This window comes from Microtus oregoni, unplaced genomic scaffold (assembly GCF_018167655.1).
Source record: "Microtus oregoni isolate MIOR12 unplaced genomic scaffold, Mior012 000018F_ref0000195, whole genome shotgun sequence".
In the NCBI taxonomy this organism is placed as follows: domain Eukaryota; kingdom Metazoa; phylum Chordata; class Mammalia; order Rodentia; family Cricetidae; genus Microtus; species Microtus oregoni.
Genome location: NW_024543077.1, coordinates 39741749 through 39759202, shown reverse-complemented (window position 1 = coordinate 39759202; position 17454 = coordinate 39741749). Strand labels below are relative to the sequence as shown.

The following is a 17454-nucleotide window of genomic DNA, read 5'->3' as shown; positions in this document are numbered from 1 at the left end:
TGGGAGGAGGAATAAAAATATCACCTTCTCAGCTACCTAAATATGAACTGCAGGGACAGTTAACCCTGTAAGTTCCACACTACACTGTCAGAGATCAGATCAACTCTCCCAGTCAGAACTGAAGGCATTTTGAAGCTGGAACTAAACTTGCACGCTAGACTACTTCATAACGGCTCTAAGCTGTTACAGTACATCATGGGTGCTCGAACAGTCCCAACTCAGCGCACTCTGGGATAGAGATTGACATCCGGTGCCTCCCGTGAACACCCGGGTAAAGTGCAGCCTGGCTAAAAGTGTGAGCGAGTCATTTTACCTCTCTGTCTGCTTCTTCATCTGCAAAGGTGAGGAGAAGAATAGAATAGTACCTGCCATACATAGATGGTAAATTCATCTGCAAAGGTGAGGATAAGAATAGAATACTACCTGCCATACATAGATGGTAAGGACGGTTTTTTTTTTAACGTATATGTGTTTTGCATGCATGTATACCTGGTGTCCATGGAGATCAGAATAAGGCATTGGATCCTCCGGGACTGGAGCTACAGACAGTTGTGAGCCACCAGGCAGGTGCTGAGGATGGAGTCTGTGCTCTTGAATGCTAAACTCACTCACAGGCCTTAGATGTGAAGGGTGTTTATGGTGTTTCATTACTCAGAAACCCCTCAGCACAGTCTAGCATGCAGAGAAGCACTTGATAAATGTCTATATCCAAAGCCCCGAGTACATCTGCAGCACTCCTAAATAAATAAGTACATGATGTCCTATTATGGCTACAGGATAAGTGGTATGTGGGCATGATTCTCGACAGTCACATACTCTGCATGAACCACTTCCTGGGAGATTAAACCGACCTGCTTCTCTCATCTCAGATGACAGGAACTACGCAAGATGACATCACTTCCTACCACCATCTGACCACTGGTATTTCAACAACAGCTGACCTCTTTAGCTCTCCTACCCAAAGAAGGAAGTACATTATCCAGTAAGCTGCTTCTGAGAGTACATCTGTGTGCAAACTGGAGACATGCAAGGTATGGACCCCCTCCCCCCGGAATAATCCTGACTTAATCAGAGCCTGAATCTTGTGAGAAAGCTACCAGGTTCATTTGCCACGATGCCTGCTACTAAACGAGAGATCAAGTCGCGTGCCAGACACAGCAAGCGTAAAGCGAGATGAGGCGCAGAGCATGTTGGGTCCCAAGCAGGCTACATGGACAGGGACGATGCTCGCCTGCATTGGCAGGATAGAAACACAGTCGTGAAAACATAGAAGGATTTTAACTAAGAATGTTAGTGTAAGTTATAACAAAAGGTAGTGGGAGAGAGAGAGCTCAGAAAATCCTAAATCCAGCTGTCTGTGACTTAGTCGTCTATCGGAGACTAGAGGGACAAATTAAAAACTGTACCTAAGCAATGAGATGAGTGTGGTTTATAGATAGATCAGGAGATTGTGGGATGAGAAGAGGCCGATCCTGGCCGGCTCTGTAGGAGGTACAAATACACAGTCACTGTGGTTTAGACATACATGTCCTTATCGTTCAGTTAGTGGGTGGGGCAGTGCAATCCTTAGCAGCCAGTCTGTTGCTCAGTGGTACCTCCTAGAGCTAGTGTCCTCCCAGAAACTGTTTATAAACTGGGAGGGATGTTATCATGATAGACACTCATAGAAGTGTTTATAATTCAACCGCAAAACTTAACTTGAGTCTAAGTATCCACCCCGAAGTCCGCATAACTTTAAGGGGGGGTTGGGTTCATATTATACCAAGGTTTCTTCTCGTGATAGAAGATTAACCAGGGGATAAGCACAAAATGAACTGTGCTCCTCAGAACACAACCACACGTGACCACAAGACACTTACGATCATTAACTAGAAAGGGAAATCTGTTCTGTCACTCATTAAAGAAAAGTTTGCCAATTTTTAAATTATTAAGGCACGCTCAGTAAAAAGGCGAAAGGCTCTAGAGATGGCTCAGAGGTTAAGAGCACTGGCTGCTCTTCCAGAGGTCCTGAGTTCAATTCCCAGCACCCACATGGTGGCTCAGAACTGCCTGCAACTCCGGTTTTAGGGGATTTGCTGCCCTTTTCTGACTCCACTGGGCTCCTGAACACGCACGGGTGTACAAAAACTCACACAGGCACACATGCATACAGTAAACAGAAAATAAAAAGGAAAAATGTGTTTTAAATTAATTTTTTTAAAAAAGAAAATGCACAAAGAGGTGAGAATCAGGATATTTATTTTGCAGCCATGTTTGTCACAACACAAGAACAGAGGCAATCTGCACATCGGAAAGAAAGAACTAAATAAATACATGGTGGTGCGTGTAGAAAACGGAAGCTATGAGCCCTCCTGGTAGGATGGGCCTACAATGTTAGCACTTAGGAGGCTGAAGCAAGGAGAGGGTCCTTGCTCTTCAATGCTAGCCTGGGCTAACCAGTGGACTCCAGACCAGACTGGGTTACATGTGTGATCTCATATGAACCGTGTGGTACCATGTCTAAGAATTCTGTGTTCAGAGGAATGGCAAGGCGTGCTACCCCTTGTCTACTGTATGTGTGTAGACAATCTCTACATGGTCAAGAGACCGGTCAAGAAGAGTCGCCTTAACAGAGGGTAACTGGGACGTGAGTGTACGGAGGAGGGAGAAATCACAATTTTAAGATCTCTTTGGGGGACGCTGCAGCTTTTCTTTCTACAGGTACATCCTATCTATTTTTATTTTAAAAGAGAATCTTCAAAAAAAACAAACAGTGAAAAAATATCCAACTGTATAAATAGATACATTTGCTAATGCACATAAAAATAAGACTAAAAGAAAGCACCCAAAATATTAATATTAGTCATACCCATGTAACAGACACGTGACACGTAAGATACTTTCTTGTTACATATTCATTAAACTCCCCAAATATATTATTAAACACTTTTTTATTTTCTTTTTACTCTTTTTTTTTTTTTTTTTGGATTTTCGAGACAGGGTTTCTCCGTAGCTTTTCGTTCCTGTCCTGGAACTAGCTCTTGTAGTCCAGGCTGGCCTTGAACTCACAGAGATCCGCCTGCCTCTGCCTCCCGAGTGCTGGGATTAAAGGCATGTGCCACCACCACCAGGCCTTTTTACTCTTTTTTTTTTTAATATTTATTTAATGTACATGAGTGACCCATCTTCATGCACACCAGAAGAGGGAATCAGATCCCGATACAGATGGTTGTGAGCCACCATGTGGTTGCTGGGACTTAAACTCAGGACCTCTGGAAGAGCAGCCAGTGCTCTTAACTGCTGAGCCATCTCTGCAGCTTTTTTTTTTTTTTTTGGTATTTTGAGACAGCTCCGTGCAGCCCTGGTTATACTGGAATGCACCACACTAGTCTCAAACTCACAAAGATCCGCCTGTCTCTGCCTCCCAAGCTCTGGGATTAAAGGTGCGCACCGCCACTGCCCACCAGCTGAGCACTTTAAAGTTTATAATCATAAGAAGTTGCACACTTTTATGACTCCTCTGAAGCGGGTTCATGCTGTCAGTCCATACACCGGCTCCAGACTCACCCTTGAGTTATATGAAGGCTCCTTGATGCTCAAGTTTGGAAGAGAAGCCTGGAGAGAATTCACGTAATTTGATCCTGCTCCTTGGCCTGTAAAGACAGAGAGAGGCGCTAAGATTCATGAACTGTCAAATGAGTCTTCTACAGTCCCTCAGATCCCAGCCAATCTTTTAAAATACCTTAAACCTGAACCATCTGAATTGGAAGCATCCGCTCAGATGACTTCTGTCCACCAGTAAGAATGACTTGCCGGGCGGTGGTGGCACACGCTTTTAATCCCAGCACTCGGGAGGCAGAGGCAGGCAGATCTCTGTGAGTTCGAGACCAGCCTGGTCTACAGAGCTAGTTCCAGGACAGGCTCCAAAGCCACAGAGAAACCCTGCCTCGAAAAACCAAAAAAAAAAAAAAAAAAAAAAAAGAACAGAATGGTAAGACCTGCTTAGTGGCAATTTTCAGAGGTAGGAGATCTACCAGTGGGGTTGGGATATTGGGATGAGAAGGCTACAAAGGACTATGACCTCTTGGTGTAGGCTAGAGGGGGCTGGGATGCTTGGGTTCCATTTCAGCCAGGCATCCAACAGGTGACATCTCTCCACCAACCGTTCCTCCTGTGCATTGAAGATCACTGAGACACCAAAATTTCTTACCCGACTGCGCGTACTTCTGGATTTTGGTCTTCAGATCTATCCTGTGGATGCTCTTCAGGCTTTTTTCTAGTAAGTTCAGTTGATCTGCAGCAACAAGATTCAGTTTCTCCAGTTCAATCACCAGGTCCAAGAAACTCTAAGAGAATCACCAACAAGAAACACACATCATGAGTGGAGCTAACACGTCCGAAGTGCAAACTCTAGGCCACCTGGTGGTCATAATATCAGGAAAAGGTGGCAAGACGGGACCTTCCGGTAACCCTTGGTGACAGTTCTGCTCAGAACCAATCACCCTCCTGAATTTAACTCAAAGAAATGGGGGCTAGGGCTGTAGCCCAGGTGGCAGAGTGAGCTTGCCTTGCATGTATGACACCCTGGGTTTGATCCTCAGCACCACACACCATAAGAGCTTCCCAGAGAGTGTGTGTGGGGGGGGAGGGGGTAGCTAAGGAAAAGGTTGATATGGGAAATCTTCATAATGCCATTTTAAACTGTCTTCATCCATCCTGGACATTCTAGGCCATCCTGACTCAAGAGATGGTTCCCAGAAAGAGTGGGGCCCTCTACTCATTCACCCTGAAGCAGCTGGGTGATTTCACGATTTCAAAAGCGGGCATGGCTTTGGATTTTATATTTGCTCACGGTTAACATTTGGTTATTTAACCGTTAATCATTATTTTACAAAGACAAGAAGCCTAATTAATTACATATAAATGGAAGGCGTTGATTAGGGAAATCCCCCCAAAAAACTCCCAGCTTTCACTTTCTTCATTTGATGTTGGAACATGATGTCTTCCTGTTTTTCTATAATCAAGGAGCCTGAGGGAATTCTAAAAGGCAGGGAAGCCAGTTGGAACACTTATTATCACCCCCAAAGTTGGAGATTCTTCTTGGCCCATCCTCAGGTTAACCGTGTCAGGAGTTCAAACACCCTTCCCACAACCCCCGACAACTCTAAAACGGTCAGACATCTCTATCCTCGTCACTTCCCACACACACCGCAAACCACCTCCACCCACAGCCACTGAGGGGAGTAAAACAGCCGAGGGCCAGCAAATGAGAGTGGACCAGCAAGCCAAGCCCTTTACGGCAAGCCAGGTCTCTACTCCACACAAGAAGACGGGATGTTCTCGCTTGGAAGAGGGCTGTCAAATCAGAGAACTGACATTGAAGCCAGCCAGGTTGGTGACTTTTACAAAAACCAGGACCAAATCTAAGCATAAAAGAAACTCCCAGGGCCACAGGAGGAAAGAGTCCCAACCTAATTCCCTCTCAGTTAAAAACCCATTCTCTTGCTACCAGGGTCACAGAAAAACTATCAGAGAAAGCTCCTGGGAACATGGCAGCAGGCTGCCCACTTCCCTCTCTCTCCATACCACAACAGGAAGCCTTGATAGAACTATCCCCCAAGAAACTATAAGAAAATTCAAAAGGAAAACTCATTTTCTGTTTTTTGTTTGGTTTGGTTTTTAGAGATGGCTCTTGCTGTGTAGTCCTGAATTCTTTCTTTCTGAATTCTTTCATTCTTTCTTTCTTTAAGGTTTATGTATGTGTGCAGTGTTCTGTCTGCACGACAGAAGAGGGCACCAGACCTCATTACAGATGGCTGTGAGCCACCATGTGGTTGCTGGGAATTGAACTCAGGACCTCCGGAAGAGCAACCAGTGCTCTTAACCTCTGAGCCACCTCTCCAGGCCCCAGAGCCCTACTTCTGACAGCTCTTCGGAATGAGCACCAAGAGAACACAACTCACCTTGTCCTTGGCTCCCTTGCCTCGGCCTGTGTAATCTCTCATAAGGAAAATTAACGAGGACACGTCAGATTTATCCAGATTCTCGCCAATCTCCATCATCAGCACCCTGTAAATCCCAAAAGTTTCTTTAGTAAACCCAGACAAAAATCCAAGAGCCCATCCCTCACCAAGGCCAACAACTTGACTAATTGTTGTCCCACAGAAAATGCCCCCAACTCTATAAAACAAGAAGCCTTGATAGAAATATCCCCCAAGAAACTATAAGAAAATTCAAAAGGAAAACTCATTTTCTGTTTTTTGTTTGGCTTGGTTTTTAGAGATGGCTCTGGCTGTGTAGTCCTGACTATCTTAGCTCTCCCTGGACAGAGACTGGCCTCAGACTGCACCCATCCTCCTGTCTCTGCCTCCCTCCCAGGTGCTGGAATTCTAGGCGTGCACCACACCAAGCCTTTCCTTTGTTTGCAGTAGGACACAGTACTTCCCTTTCTAACCGGCAGCTCCGAAAACAACTGTGTGAATAGACTTCCCTGAAAAAACCCCTTGGTTCCCAGAAGTCATAGTGAGACCAAAGAGATGAGTAACAGGAAAGACCAAATTCAGAGTGGCCTGGCCCTCTCTGTTGACCACTGGTCTAAGAACCACACTTTGAGTCTCAGGATTCTCTAAAGCAAAGAAACAGCTCTGACATCTCTGGCCCACCCTTGAAAGTTAAAAGACGTCCACCATGGAGCTTCTGACCACCAAGGTCTGATCTGGAAAACCCCTCCCAATGCGTTCACCTCTGCTCTGGCTGGGGTAGCCACCACACTCTGTCAGAACACCTGTGTAGAAGGTGACTTGCCCAGGGAGACTCCCTCATATTCTTTGGGATTCTTCTTGGCCCTGAGTTTAGCTAGGCCCTGGTGAAGGCTGCCGAGCTGAGCAGACGGGTGAATAACTATAACCCCAAGCATCTCACACAGAAAGCCACTTGGTACACTATCCAAAGAGAAACTTGTGGAGCTCTGTCACTGTCTGTGGTGCTGGGGCTGAACTCAGAACCAAACACACCCTAAGCAAGGGCCTACTGCTATTGCTCAACACACAAGCCCCCCCCACACACACCTTTTCAGAAAGGATTCATTATTAAGTCACTCAGGCTGGTCTTGAACCTTCCTGCTTCCATTTCCTGAGTAGCTGGGATTTCAGGTCTTCGTCACCAGGCACAACTAGCTGGGCTATATTATTCTTTACTTTGTAAAGTTAGTAACTGGCTCAGCCTGGGTGGGCTGTAACTGGTCCGAGGTTTAACACAGCCCTTCCAACACCTCGCAGCACTTTACAAAGCCCGCGCTGCCTCTAGCTCTTTTCAGTACTTTTCATGATAATAAAAATAAACATCTTCAAATACATATTACACAATCAACAGAACTAGCAGCCTGGAGGAACAGGAAGCAATTTAAAGGAACAAGGTCTCCTTCTTGCTTCAGAAAACACAACCCTTCCAGAGGCTCCCTCATATGGGGAAGGAAGTCCCCTGAGGCTCTCCGATTTAGGGACATAGATGGTCGTCCTAGTTTAACCAGAAGGGGGTGGAAGGCAGTTCCTTGAAGAAAGGTCCCCCTTGGCCCCCTCTGAGGCAGAGAGGCAAGACTATGGGAAGGGAACCCACCCTGAGGCATTTACTTGGCTGGCTGCCCAGGCAGAGGAAGAGTTAGAAAGGGCCACAGCTCTGGCAGTAGGGAGGTTACTCACTCTTGCTACTTTATTTCTCAGTACCAGAATTTCCCAAAGCACCGCAGCTCCCACGCTACTGGGGACTGGCAAGAAAAGCTACACTGTTTCTCCTTTCTTCCTCTTGTCAGTCTGGCACACACAGACTATCTGTCCCTTCCACTTCCATGATGATCTTTTCCCCAGTTGCTTACCCGGTAAGCAGCTCGTGTTTTATTGAATTCAAACAAACTGTGAGCCCACACCCGAGGCAGGAGGATTGCTATGGGTTGGAGGCCCAGCCTGGACTACACAGGAAGTTCCAAGCTAACCTGAGCTATAAGGGGCTTCTGAAAAACACAAAGCCAACCAACAAACAGAAATCCAGAGCGTTCCGCGCCATAAAGTGGTATCTATCGGCGGATAGTTGGATCAGAAGGAAGCAGAGTGATGCTATTCTCACAGCCCACACCTTCTAGACAGCCTGGCTCCCTCCCCCGTGTGCAGCCTGGTTCAGAGCTCAGGAGTTACCTATAATCAGAAACAAGGTGAGGGTTTCTGCGGAGGTGGGCCTCCACAGCCGCTTTGTCCGTCTTCAATATCTTCTTAAGCAGGTCGAAGCGCCTCACTCTGTAGAGCAGTTCAGCCAAGGTAGCCAAGGAGAGCTGGCCTCTCTCACTTAAGGTGCCCAGAAGCTCCCTGACATTAGGTGGAGCCAGGTTCTCAGCCACATCTCTACATAAGAAAAGCATCGTTTCCTTCTCCTCGTCGTCCAGGGACTCTTCCACCTGGTGGATGACCTCAGCAGACACGGGGTACAGGGCCATGTTCCAGAAATCAGCAGCCAGGGTCTCATCCAGCGTCTATCCACTTAGCAGGGCTCCGCGCACCGCGAGTCAGCAACTTCATTTTGGAGGCCTTTCTTCATTTCTTTCCCGGCTCTTGCAGGAGAGGCACGCTGCGGTGAGAGGACACTTTTAATCCTGCCGGATCCCTTTGCCTAAGAGCTGAAGTTCAGGCTCTCCCTTCCTTACTGGGTCTCTGTAAGCAAGGGGATCCAGTTCACCCCTTTAAGTCAGGAGAAAGAGAGCCTCAGCAGACAGAGTCAAAAACTGAGCGAAAAGCCAAAAGACACTGAAGAAAACCCAGAAATTCAAGAAAATGACATCAAAGGCAAAATTACCTCCAAAAATTCCCACATGGTTTCATCAGAATGAAAAGCAGGGTAGGGGAAATCACTAGCTAGGAAGCTAATGACTAAAGTTACCACGAGAGAGGTCAGGGGAAGAGAAAAGTCCGATGACTAAGCAGCTGATTTGAGGAGTTGCCACCCACGCCCACTCCTTAGCCCCTCCCATGTGTTCTTAACTAAAGCAGATTTTGGCAAAGAGGAGCCTCCCTGCAGGGTCCTCACCAAATAAATGAGGTTTCTGTCCTTTCCTGCGTCCCTTGTCCCTCCTCAGTTGCTCTCCTACAGTTTCCCACACACCCGGCACTCACAGCTGAGGCTCGCCCGCAGCCTCGCCCACAGGACCCTCCAGAGGGGCTGGGCGAAGCGCTTCCTGAGTTTACACCAGGTCCTCGGACCTTGTGTCCCAGGAACGTGCCAGGTCTCCCGACCCTCGGTATACCTGCTCCCTGGCAGCAAAGACCACCAAAATTCTCAATGGCATCATGGGAGTGGACGGAAGACCTGGGGGGCCCACAGGTCTGAGTGCCCGGCTCAAGGCACGATTTCGTAACCGTCGATTTCTTCCGTCAGAACCGAGCAGTTTTCAGATTTGGACTATAAATTTTTTGGTTTTGACTTTTAAAATACAATTGTTTGCTTGCTTGTTTGTCTATACAGGGGAGGGACTTGTGGGCATTCCACCTGCAACTGGAGGCCACAGGATAACTTTAAAGAGTCAGAGTTCTCTCCTATTATGGGGGTCCAGGGATCGAATTCAGACCATCCCCCTTGGCAGCAAGCACCTTTACCCACTGAGCCATCTTGCCAGCCCTTATACTGGAGACCTTGTCTCTGAGTAACAAAACAAAACAAAACAAAACAAAAAAGCCCTCTGAACTCAATGGAAAAAAAAAGAGAAACATCTAACTCTTAGACGATGATGGCTTCACCCATTTTGTATGATGATATTTAAGTATTCATCTAAGATTGGTGAGGCTACGCCAATCTCAATATCCATTTATCCGAACAACTTAAATAGGATTATTTATAAATAAAGAAATAGAACTGACTAAAACCATCACCCTACATAGAAAAAGCTGTGCTCGGAAGACTTTTCTCAAAAAGTCTCAGTGACTAATTGTGTGAGTCTCAGATGTCAGAAGCCTGCAAGCCATCTCCTGGGAGGACAAAGCTTTAACCTAACTGCTACTTTCTGTAACAAGAAGGCCGAGGAAGTTCTCTTTCTCCTCGGTTCACGAGAAATGTAATATTCTTATTGAATGCTATCCTAGGCTTAACCTCTAAAACGTTTGTGTGTCCAACAAGAAATAAGTAAGGGAAAAATAAAATACGAGACCATTAAACCTAAGAGCAAGAAAAGTTCAAACTGTCCAGACATACTTGAAAAAGGACTGAGCAAAACTAGTAAACAGAAACTGCTTAATCCTGCTTGCCAAGAAAGCCGCAAATGAAACGCGGCCACCAGAGTTAACACAGCAATATCTGTCCAGGTCATCTTCTCCCACTATCAGGCCCATGGTGCCTTCTGCCGGTCATGATGCTCACAAGCCTCTGTGCTGACGGAGGCAGGGGACACGGGGTGAGGGGGACGGACACGGACGGGAGGAGGGGTGAGGTTGGAACGGGGGGGGGGGGGGCACGGGGGAATGGGGGACACGACAATTTGGCAGCCAAATCCCAGTTACTCAGGGGCAACAGCTGCTAGGAACTTATCAGGAGGAGAACACAGATTCCCAGACAGAGCCAGGCCACTAAGAAGCAGCAACCCTCCAAGCCTGGAAGCTGGGGCACAGCACAGGCAGTTCTTGTGGCTGCTGGGATTGGGCACTTGACAGAGAAAAGCACAGAAAGAAGAGGCTGAACTATAATCTAAATAATCACTATTTTATTGTTTTTTTTTTCTGTTAAGCCCAGGCCAAGAAATTAGCATAAGAAAATTCCCCAAGAAGTCAAGAAGGCCTTCAGCAGAAATGCAAAACGCCCCGCAGAAGGTCCCCTTCCTAAATGAGAGGATTTCTTTCTTTCTTTTTCTGCAAACAGGACCTTGCCATGTATAGGTCTTATCCTCCTACAGCTATGTGGCACAGGCTAGCCTGAAACTCACTATAAAAGCTGAGGCTAGCCTCAAACTCATGGCAATTCTCCTGACTCAGCCTCCAGAGTCCTGAGGTTATAGGGCTGCACCATTATCTCCAGCTGGAGAAGTAATTCTCTCTTGCTGAAGGCAAACTCATGTATCAGTTAGCATGAGCAAAATTACAATCAAATGTAGCACAAATAATAAAAACCCAGACTCAGATATTGGGGTTCAACCTGAAGATCAGAAAAGCAAAGCAGCCAGCCACTAGAAAGACTTTTTTTTAATTTATTAGATTTTTTAAAAATACCAATCCAAGTTCCCACTCCCTCCCCTCCTCTCAATCCCTTCATACATCCTCCCACCCCCATCCAAACCTCAGAGAGGGTAAGGCACATTGCTTTGTGGAAGGTCCAAGGCCCTCCCTACTATATCTAGGCTGAGCAAGGTATACATCCAAAGAGAATAGGACCTTTTATGGCTACAAAATCTCCAGACCAAAGGGGGAGCTTCACTGAGTTCCTGTCTCTTCCCCTTTGTATTCCTCTCTTCACCCAGCCATATCGCTCCTGTCTCCACCTCCCTAGTGCTCTGATTAAAGGCGTGGGATCACCTTTGTGTGAAGTCTGTTTCTCTTTTAGACAGATTCAATCTTGCATAGCCCAGGGTGGCCTTGAAGCTGGCTTGCCTCCAGAGTCCTGGGATTAAAGATGTGTGCTACCACTCCCTGGTCTCTAGAGTCTTATCTTTGACCTCTGATCTTCAGGAAAGCTTTGTTTTGGTGCGGGGATCCTTCTGTCTATGTGTTGCTTTTATTGATTAATGAATAAAGAACTGCTTTGAGCCTATGGCAGGGAAGAACAGAAGTAGGTGGGGAAAGCTAGGCTGTATGCTGGGAGAAAGAGGGCAGAGTCAGAGAGAAGCCATGAAGCCACTGGAGAGAGATGCCAGTCAGAACTTTAGCCGGAAAGCCACAGCCATGTGGTGATACACAGATTAATAGAAATGGGTTAAATTAAGATGTAAGAGTTAGCCAATAAGAAGTTAGAGCTAATGGGCCAAGCAGTGATTTCATTAATATAGTTTCTGTGTGATTATTTCTGGTCTGAGCTAGCAGGGCAGCCAGGAACCAACAAGTGGTCTCTCTCTTCTAACATTATTTATTAAAACACAAATAATGTATCACTATATTTTCCACTTTTGTCTAAAATAAAAAGAAGGCTATAACTAATATAAGAAAAACTATATACAATAAGTGCAAGTATAAATAAAGGGCCCTTGTTCCTCTTGCAGAAGCCTGGGGGTTTGGCTCCCAGAACTCACAATGCAATTTACAGCCCTTCATAACTCCAGTTCCCAAGGAGTCTAGTGCCCTCTTCTGACTTCCTTGGACACTGCACGCATGCTGTGCACATACACAACCCTTTAACAATTAAAACCACCACAATAGACAAAGCAGAATGCAAATCCTCGGGGCCTGCACCTGAGAGTCTACATGAGTGTGCTCAGGGGGTTGCAGGAGATAAGGGTTTTTCTGCAGTTCTACAGGCCAGCTCCATAGCCTCGTGCACAGCAAGCTTGCCCCCCAAAAGTCATTAGATGATATCTGCTTTGGGTCATCATCCCCCAGTAGTAGCTCTGGGATCCGCTGGACAGAGGCTAGGATGCTGTTAAACATCCAACAATCTCCCATCTCTGTGAGGTCAAGGATGATGCATCTCTCCCATACCACAGCACTGAGTCCAAGAAACCTCCTAAATTTTCAGTTCCCAAACTGAGTCTTTCTGTGATGTAATAATGTCTCCTAACTTAAATGCTCCATGCCAGAGACTATCGCGTGAGGTAAATTGCCCTCCCTCCTCTGAGGCTCTGTATCTGTGTTGTTGCACACGTGTGATCCCAGTGCCAAGGACACAGAGGCAGCGGGATGGCTGGGCTCACTGGGCAGCCAAGTTCCAGGGTCATCCATATCTCAAATAAAACAAGGTGCTGGTTAATCTGAAAACAAAACAAAACTCTTGCTACAGTGTCCATAGAGATGCAGAATGAAGCACAGAAATAACCTCCTCAAATGCACAGCCGGTGTAAGAAATTAGGAGAAATTATAGCGGGTCCAAAAGAAAGCAGCTTAAAAACGATAGTACTAATCACTGTATATTATCACAACACACAGATAACCTGTAGGAATGACCCACACAAAAGCTATGCAAGACCTTAATGGAACAAAACATGCATTATTAAAAAGACATTACCGAAGACCCAGATAAGTGGAGAGCCATCCTTTATTCATGAGTAGGAAGATTCAGAGTAATAAAAATATTAGCTCCCGGGGCTGGCGAGATGGCTCAGAGGCTAAGAGCGCTGTCTGCCCTTTCAGAGGACCTGGGTTCTATTCCTGGCACCCACACGGTGGCTCACAACCAGCTGTCACTCCAGTTCCTTTGTATGTATGTAGACAGAGAGACCTTAGAACGAGGATGCCTAAAACCTTCCCGAAAGGACAGGGCAGACTTTACTGGTTCAGAGGACAGCATGGACTTTGAGGGTAGCTGTAGGAGTCTTTTTGTTTGTTTGTTTTATTTCTTTTGAAACAAGAGTCTCTTGTATCCCAGGATGTTTTTGAAGCTGCTGGGATTACAGGGTCAGGCCACTACACCTGGGATTTTGCTTGTTTTGGTGGTTCGTTTCTTTGTTTTTGAGACGGGGGTCTCACTACGTAGTTCCTCCCTAGATCTCACTCACTAGATAGACCAGGCTGGCCTTGCCTGCCTCTGCCTCCCAAGTGCTGGCATTAAAGGTGTGAACCACTAGACCCAGCACCAAGCCTGGTTTTAAGCAGGGCTGGTGACTGAAGCCAGAACTTCGGGCATGCTGGCCACACTCTACAATGGAGCCACATTCTAGACCAGTCTTTAAAGCTCAATACAAAGGCTCAACATGGCCATCAGCAGCCAAGCCCACCTCTGGGGACTCCATCCAGAGCTCCACGCCCCTCTCAGACAGGACGGTCACTCTCTCCTCGCTCCTGAGAGCACACAGGGTTGCCCAAGCTCTGATTCCTACCTGCTCTACAAATTCCCAACCCTGATTGATCAACATCCTGTTGCTTAACCCCGACCCTGTTTCAAACCTTACAGCTTCTATGGCAGGCAGCAAAGGCAACTGGGTCTTTTCAAAATTCCTAAAGGAATTCCCCTTCTTCAGGTGAAACGCCCCCTCGCCGGTCTCCCCGTCTTTTCCACACCCACGTATTTTCCCGTTTGGTACGCAAGGTCCCTAACCTTGGCTACTGGAGGACGGAAAACCTAAAGCCAGTCTCAGTTTCACTTCTGGAGGGAGTCATGAGCTCATCGCAGTCGCTGCTTTAAACAGCGGCGCGAGCTCAGAAACGCAGACGAGGTCCGAGAGCATCGCTCCAGCCGCTGCAGTGGGAATACGCTTAGGATTCCCAGCTGCCGAAAGAGGATCTAGTCCAAGCTTCTGGCAAAGGTCCCGGGGCTCCACGGGCCACCTCGTCTAGACTGGGGCAGAGGCAGTCTGGTGGTCACTCTGCTTAGTAGCCGTCTCTGACTCAGAGCCAGCACGTGGTATGCAAGGAATGAATGAGTGGGTTTTACATATGACAGTACCGGGAAATGACCTCACTTTTCTCTGAACTGGACCTGAAACCTAATTCTCTGGCCAGAATTTTAAATTCCCTCACCTTCTGCCTCCTGGCATCATCCCAATCTCAGGTAGGCAAGCGAGCTAGGCATGCCCAGCACTTTTTTCATTTTTGTACCAATATTTCTATATCACAGGTAATAGTCTGCCCTGGGCTACCTGGGAGGGCTGGTCACCCTGTACCCCGTTTTCAGATCCTGATTCTCTCCCAATCAGATCTAGAGCAGCAGAAAGCTGAAAGGGAGAGGAGAGGCTTAACCAAAACTAAGGATTAAACCTACCTTTTTTTTTTTTTTGGTTTCTCGAGACAGGGTTTCTCTGTGGCTTTAGAGCCTGTCCTGGAACTAGTTCTGTAGACCAGGCTGGTCTCGAACTCACAGAGATCCGCCAGCCTCTGCCTCCCGAGTGCTGGAGGGATGGCTCAGCCGTTAAAGGCTAGGCTCACAACCAAAAATATAAACCTACCATTTTGTAAGCTAATTAAAATATATGATTTTTATAGCATTTGGTCAAATACTCAGCATAGGTGAATAATTCTTCTTAGAGGCCAGAAGTCAATGTACTTGTTATAAAATATAACACATACACACCACACACACATACACACCCACTCACACATGCACATGAGCACACACACATGTGCATGCACACACACACAATAAATAGACATTACAGCAGGAAGCTGAGGAAGGAGAACCACACAGCACAACTTCCTGTGTTTTTGTCATCTTCCAGGCAGTTTGTTTAGAGATTCTGGTCAGGCACTTTTCACACCCCCAGAAAAGACGCCAATCTTCACAGTCTTCCTCAGTCCTCCCTCCACTTTCCTGGGGCAGTGCTCCTTAGCTCATCCAAGGCTCCTCCACCTTAAACAGTAACCATCACAAAGACGCTGGGCCTGAGTCCCCTCCACCAAGGTCCACTCAGGCTCAGTTTCTTCAACTTTGACTCCACCTGGACCTCACCCCCGCAATGCCGCTTAGTGCTCCTCCCACTGGACCCTCATCCCTGCAGTGTCGCTTAGTGCTCCTCCCACTGGACCCTCATCCCCACAATGTCGCTTAGTGCTCCTCCCACTGGACCCTCATCCCCACAGTGCCACTTAGTGCTCCTCCCACTGGACCCTCATCCCCACAATGTCGCTTAGTGCTCCTCACACTGGCATCTAGAACAGAAGAAGGAACAGCCAATGATGCTGAAGCTGTTTTTATTATGCAAAATTCTAATAATTTTCTTAGCATAGATTTGGGTGTTTCTGTTGACTTTTTTTTAATGTTGCATTGAATATTATTCATCTTGAATTTTGGAGCCCCCTCCTCTCTTACAAATCGTGTTAGGAAGTGAATACCTACACTTGCCTTCCCCTACCCAGTCTTGACCATATTGCCAGGCCTCTGTGACCTCGTAGCTGTCCCATTTAAAGGCTCTGAGAGGATCTCTTCATACTCAGCTACCTTCTTCTGAGTGTGGACCCTCACACTCAGAATTTAGCACCTCGTAAGGATATGAGTACTAGGGTTGGAGAGATGGCTCAGTGGTTGGGAGCACTTACTGCTCTTCCAGAGGACCTGGGCTCAGTTCTCAGCACCTACACGTAGGATCACAACCAACTATAACTCCAGTTCCACCTTCTTCTGGCCTCTTGGGGCACAAAGCAAGCCTGAGGTACACAGAGACACCTGCAGGCAAAACCTCATACACAAACATTTTTAAACAAATATTAGAAGACATCAGCACCCCACTGCACTGCAACCACATTGCAAAGAAGATATAAAATCAGCTTAGGTGTCAAAGGATGTGAAGATAAACTGTTATATCTCATAACATACAAAGGTGTGTATGTATACCAATGAATACAACTTACATATGCTTGTGTATATATACATCAATGAATATAAAATATGTGTGTGTGTTTACCATTAGATATAGCATACGTGTGTGCATGTATGTCACTGAATATTATTCAGCCTCAAAAAAAGTGCCAGTTCTGCCATTTGCCACATGGGAATCAGAGGATAGAATGTGATGTAAAATAAAAAAAAAATGGGAGGGCTGGAGAGATGGCTCAGTGATTAAGGGCATTGACTGCTCTTCCAGAGGTCCTGAGTTCAATTCCCAGCAACCATATGGTGGCTCACAACCACCGGTAATAAGATCTGGTGCCAACTTCTGTCTGCAGGGACACGTGCAGGCAGACCATTGTATACATAATAAATAAATTAAAAAAAAAGAAAAACATGGAGAAAAGTCTGCATGGCCTCACTTATATGCAGCATCTAACTTTTTTTTAAAAAATCACACATAAGGAGGTGGAGAATAAACAGTGGTTACCACAGCCAATGGGGAGACAGGAAGTGTGTGGGGGGGTATTAGGTCAAAGGACATAGTCACAAACAGGCAGGATGAGCAAGCGAAAGACTGAACTACAGTCTGAGAACTATAACTAGTTCATTGTTCTCAGGATTTTTTGCTCAAGGTGTTTTGTGCTGAGAAGTGTTTGTTGGATTTCTGTTAATGAGTAGATTTAGAACTACTCTTGCCACAGAGGGGCAGCCAGGTGAGGCAATGGTCCTGTCCATCTGTCCCACTACACAGTACTCTACGGTGTAACTGTCTTAAACATATGTGTTCTAAATATACACCAGAACACATAACTAAAAAGAAGTCTTCGTGCGTCTGCTCTGCTCCGCCAGATACTGTCAATTTCTCCTTAAAGTTCTTTCCCTGGACACCCCTCTCCACTATTTCTATCCAAGCCTTCTCTGGCCATCCTACCTTCCTGGAACCCTCTGTACCTGCTCCCTAAATTCTCCCTAAAGGACTCGTTCAACCCCTGGCTTCTGGCTTTAAGCAGCATTCACCCATATTTGGTCAGAATGAACTTGCAG

At 46.5% G+C, this 17454-nt stretch overlaps 1 protein-coding gene across 4 annotated transcripts in view; it reads right to left on the bottom strand.

Annotated features, from left to right (window-relative positions):
- LOC121458930 (CASP8 and FADD-like apoptosis regulator) overlaps window positions 1-17454 on the bottom strand; it is a 45873-nt gene that overhangs the window by 18261 nt on the left and 10158 nt on the right. For 3 of the 4 annotated variants that reach the window (XM_041668354.1, XM_041668356.1, XM_041668355.1), the window contains exons 2-5: window positions 8166-8592; window positions 5943-6048; window positions 4190-4325; window positions 3547-3632 (exon numbers count right to left, since the gene is read on the bottom strand). In XM_041668354.1, the coding sequence (XP_041524288.1) occupies window positions 3547-3632; window positions 4190-4325; window positions 5943-6048; window positions 8166-8461 (624 nt within the window). In that variant the 5' untranslated portion in view covers window positions 8462-8592. Of the gene's footprint in view, window positions 1-3317; window positions 3633-4189; window positions 4326-5942; window positions 6049-8165; window positions 8593-17454 lie in introns of those variants that run through there. The other variant, XM_041668358.1, reaches the window with a different exon arrangement.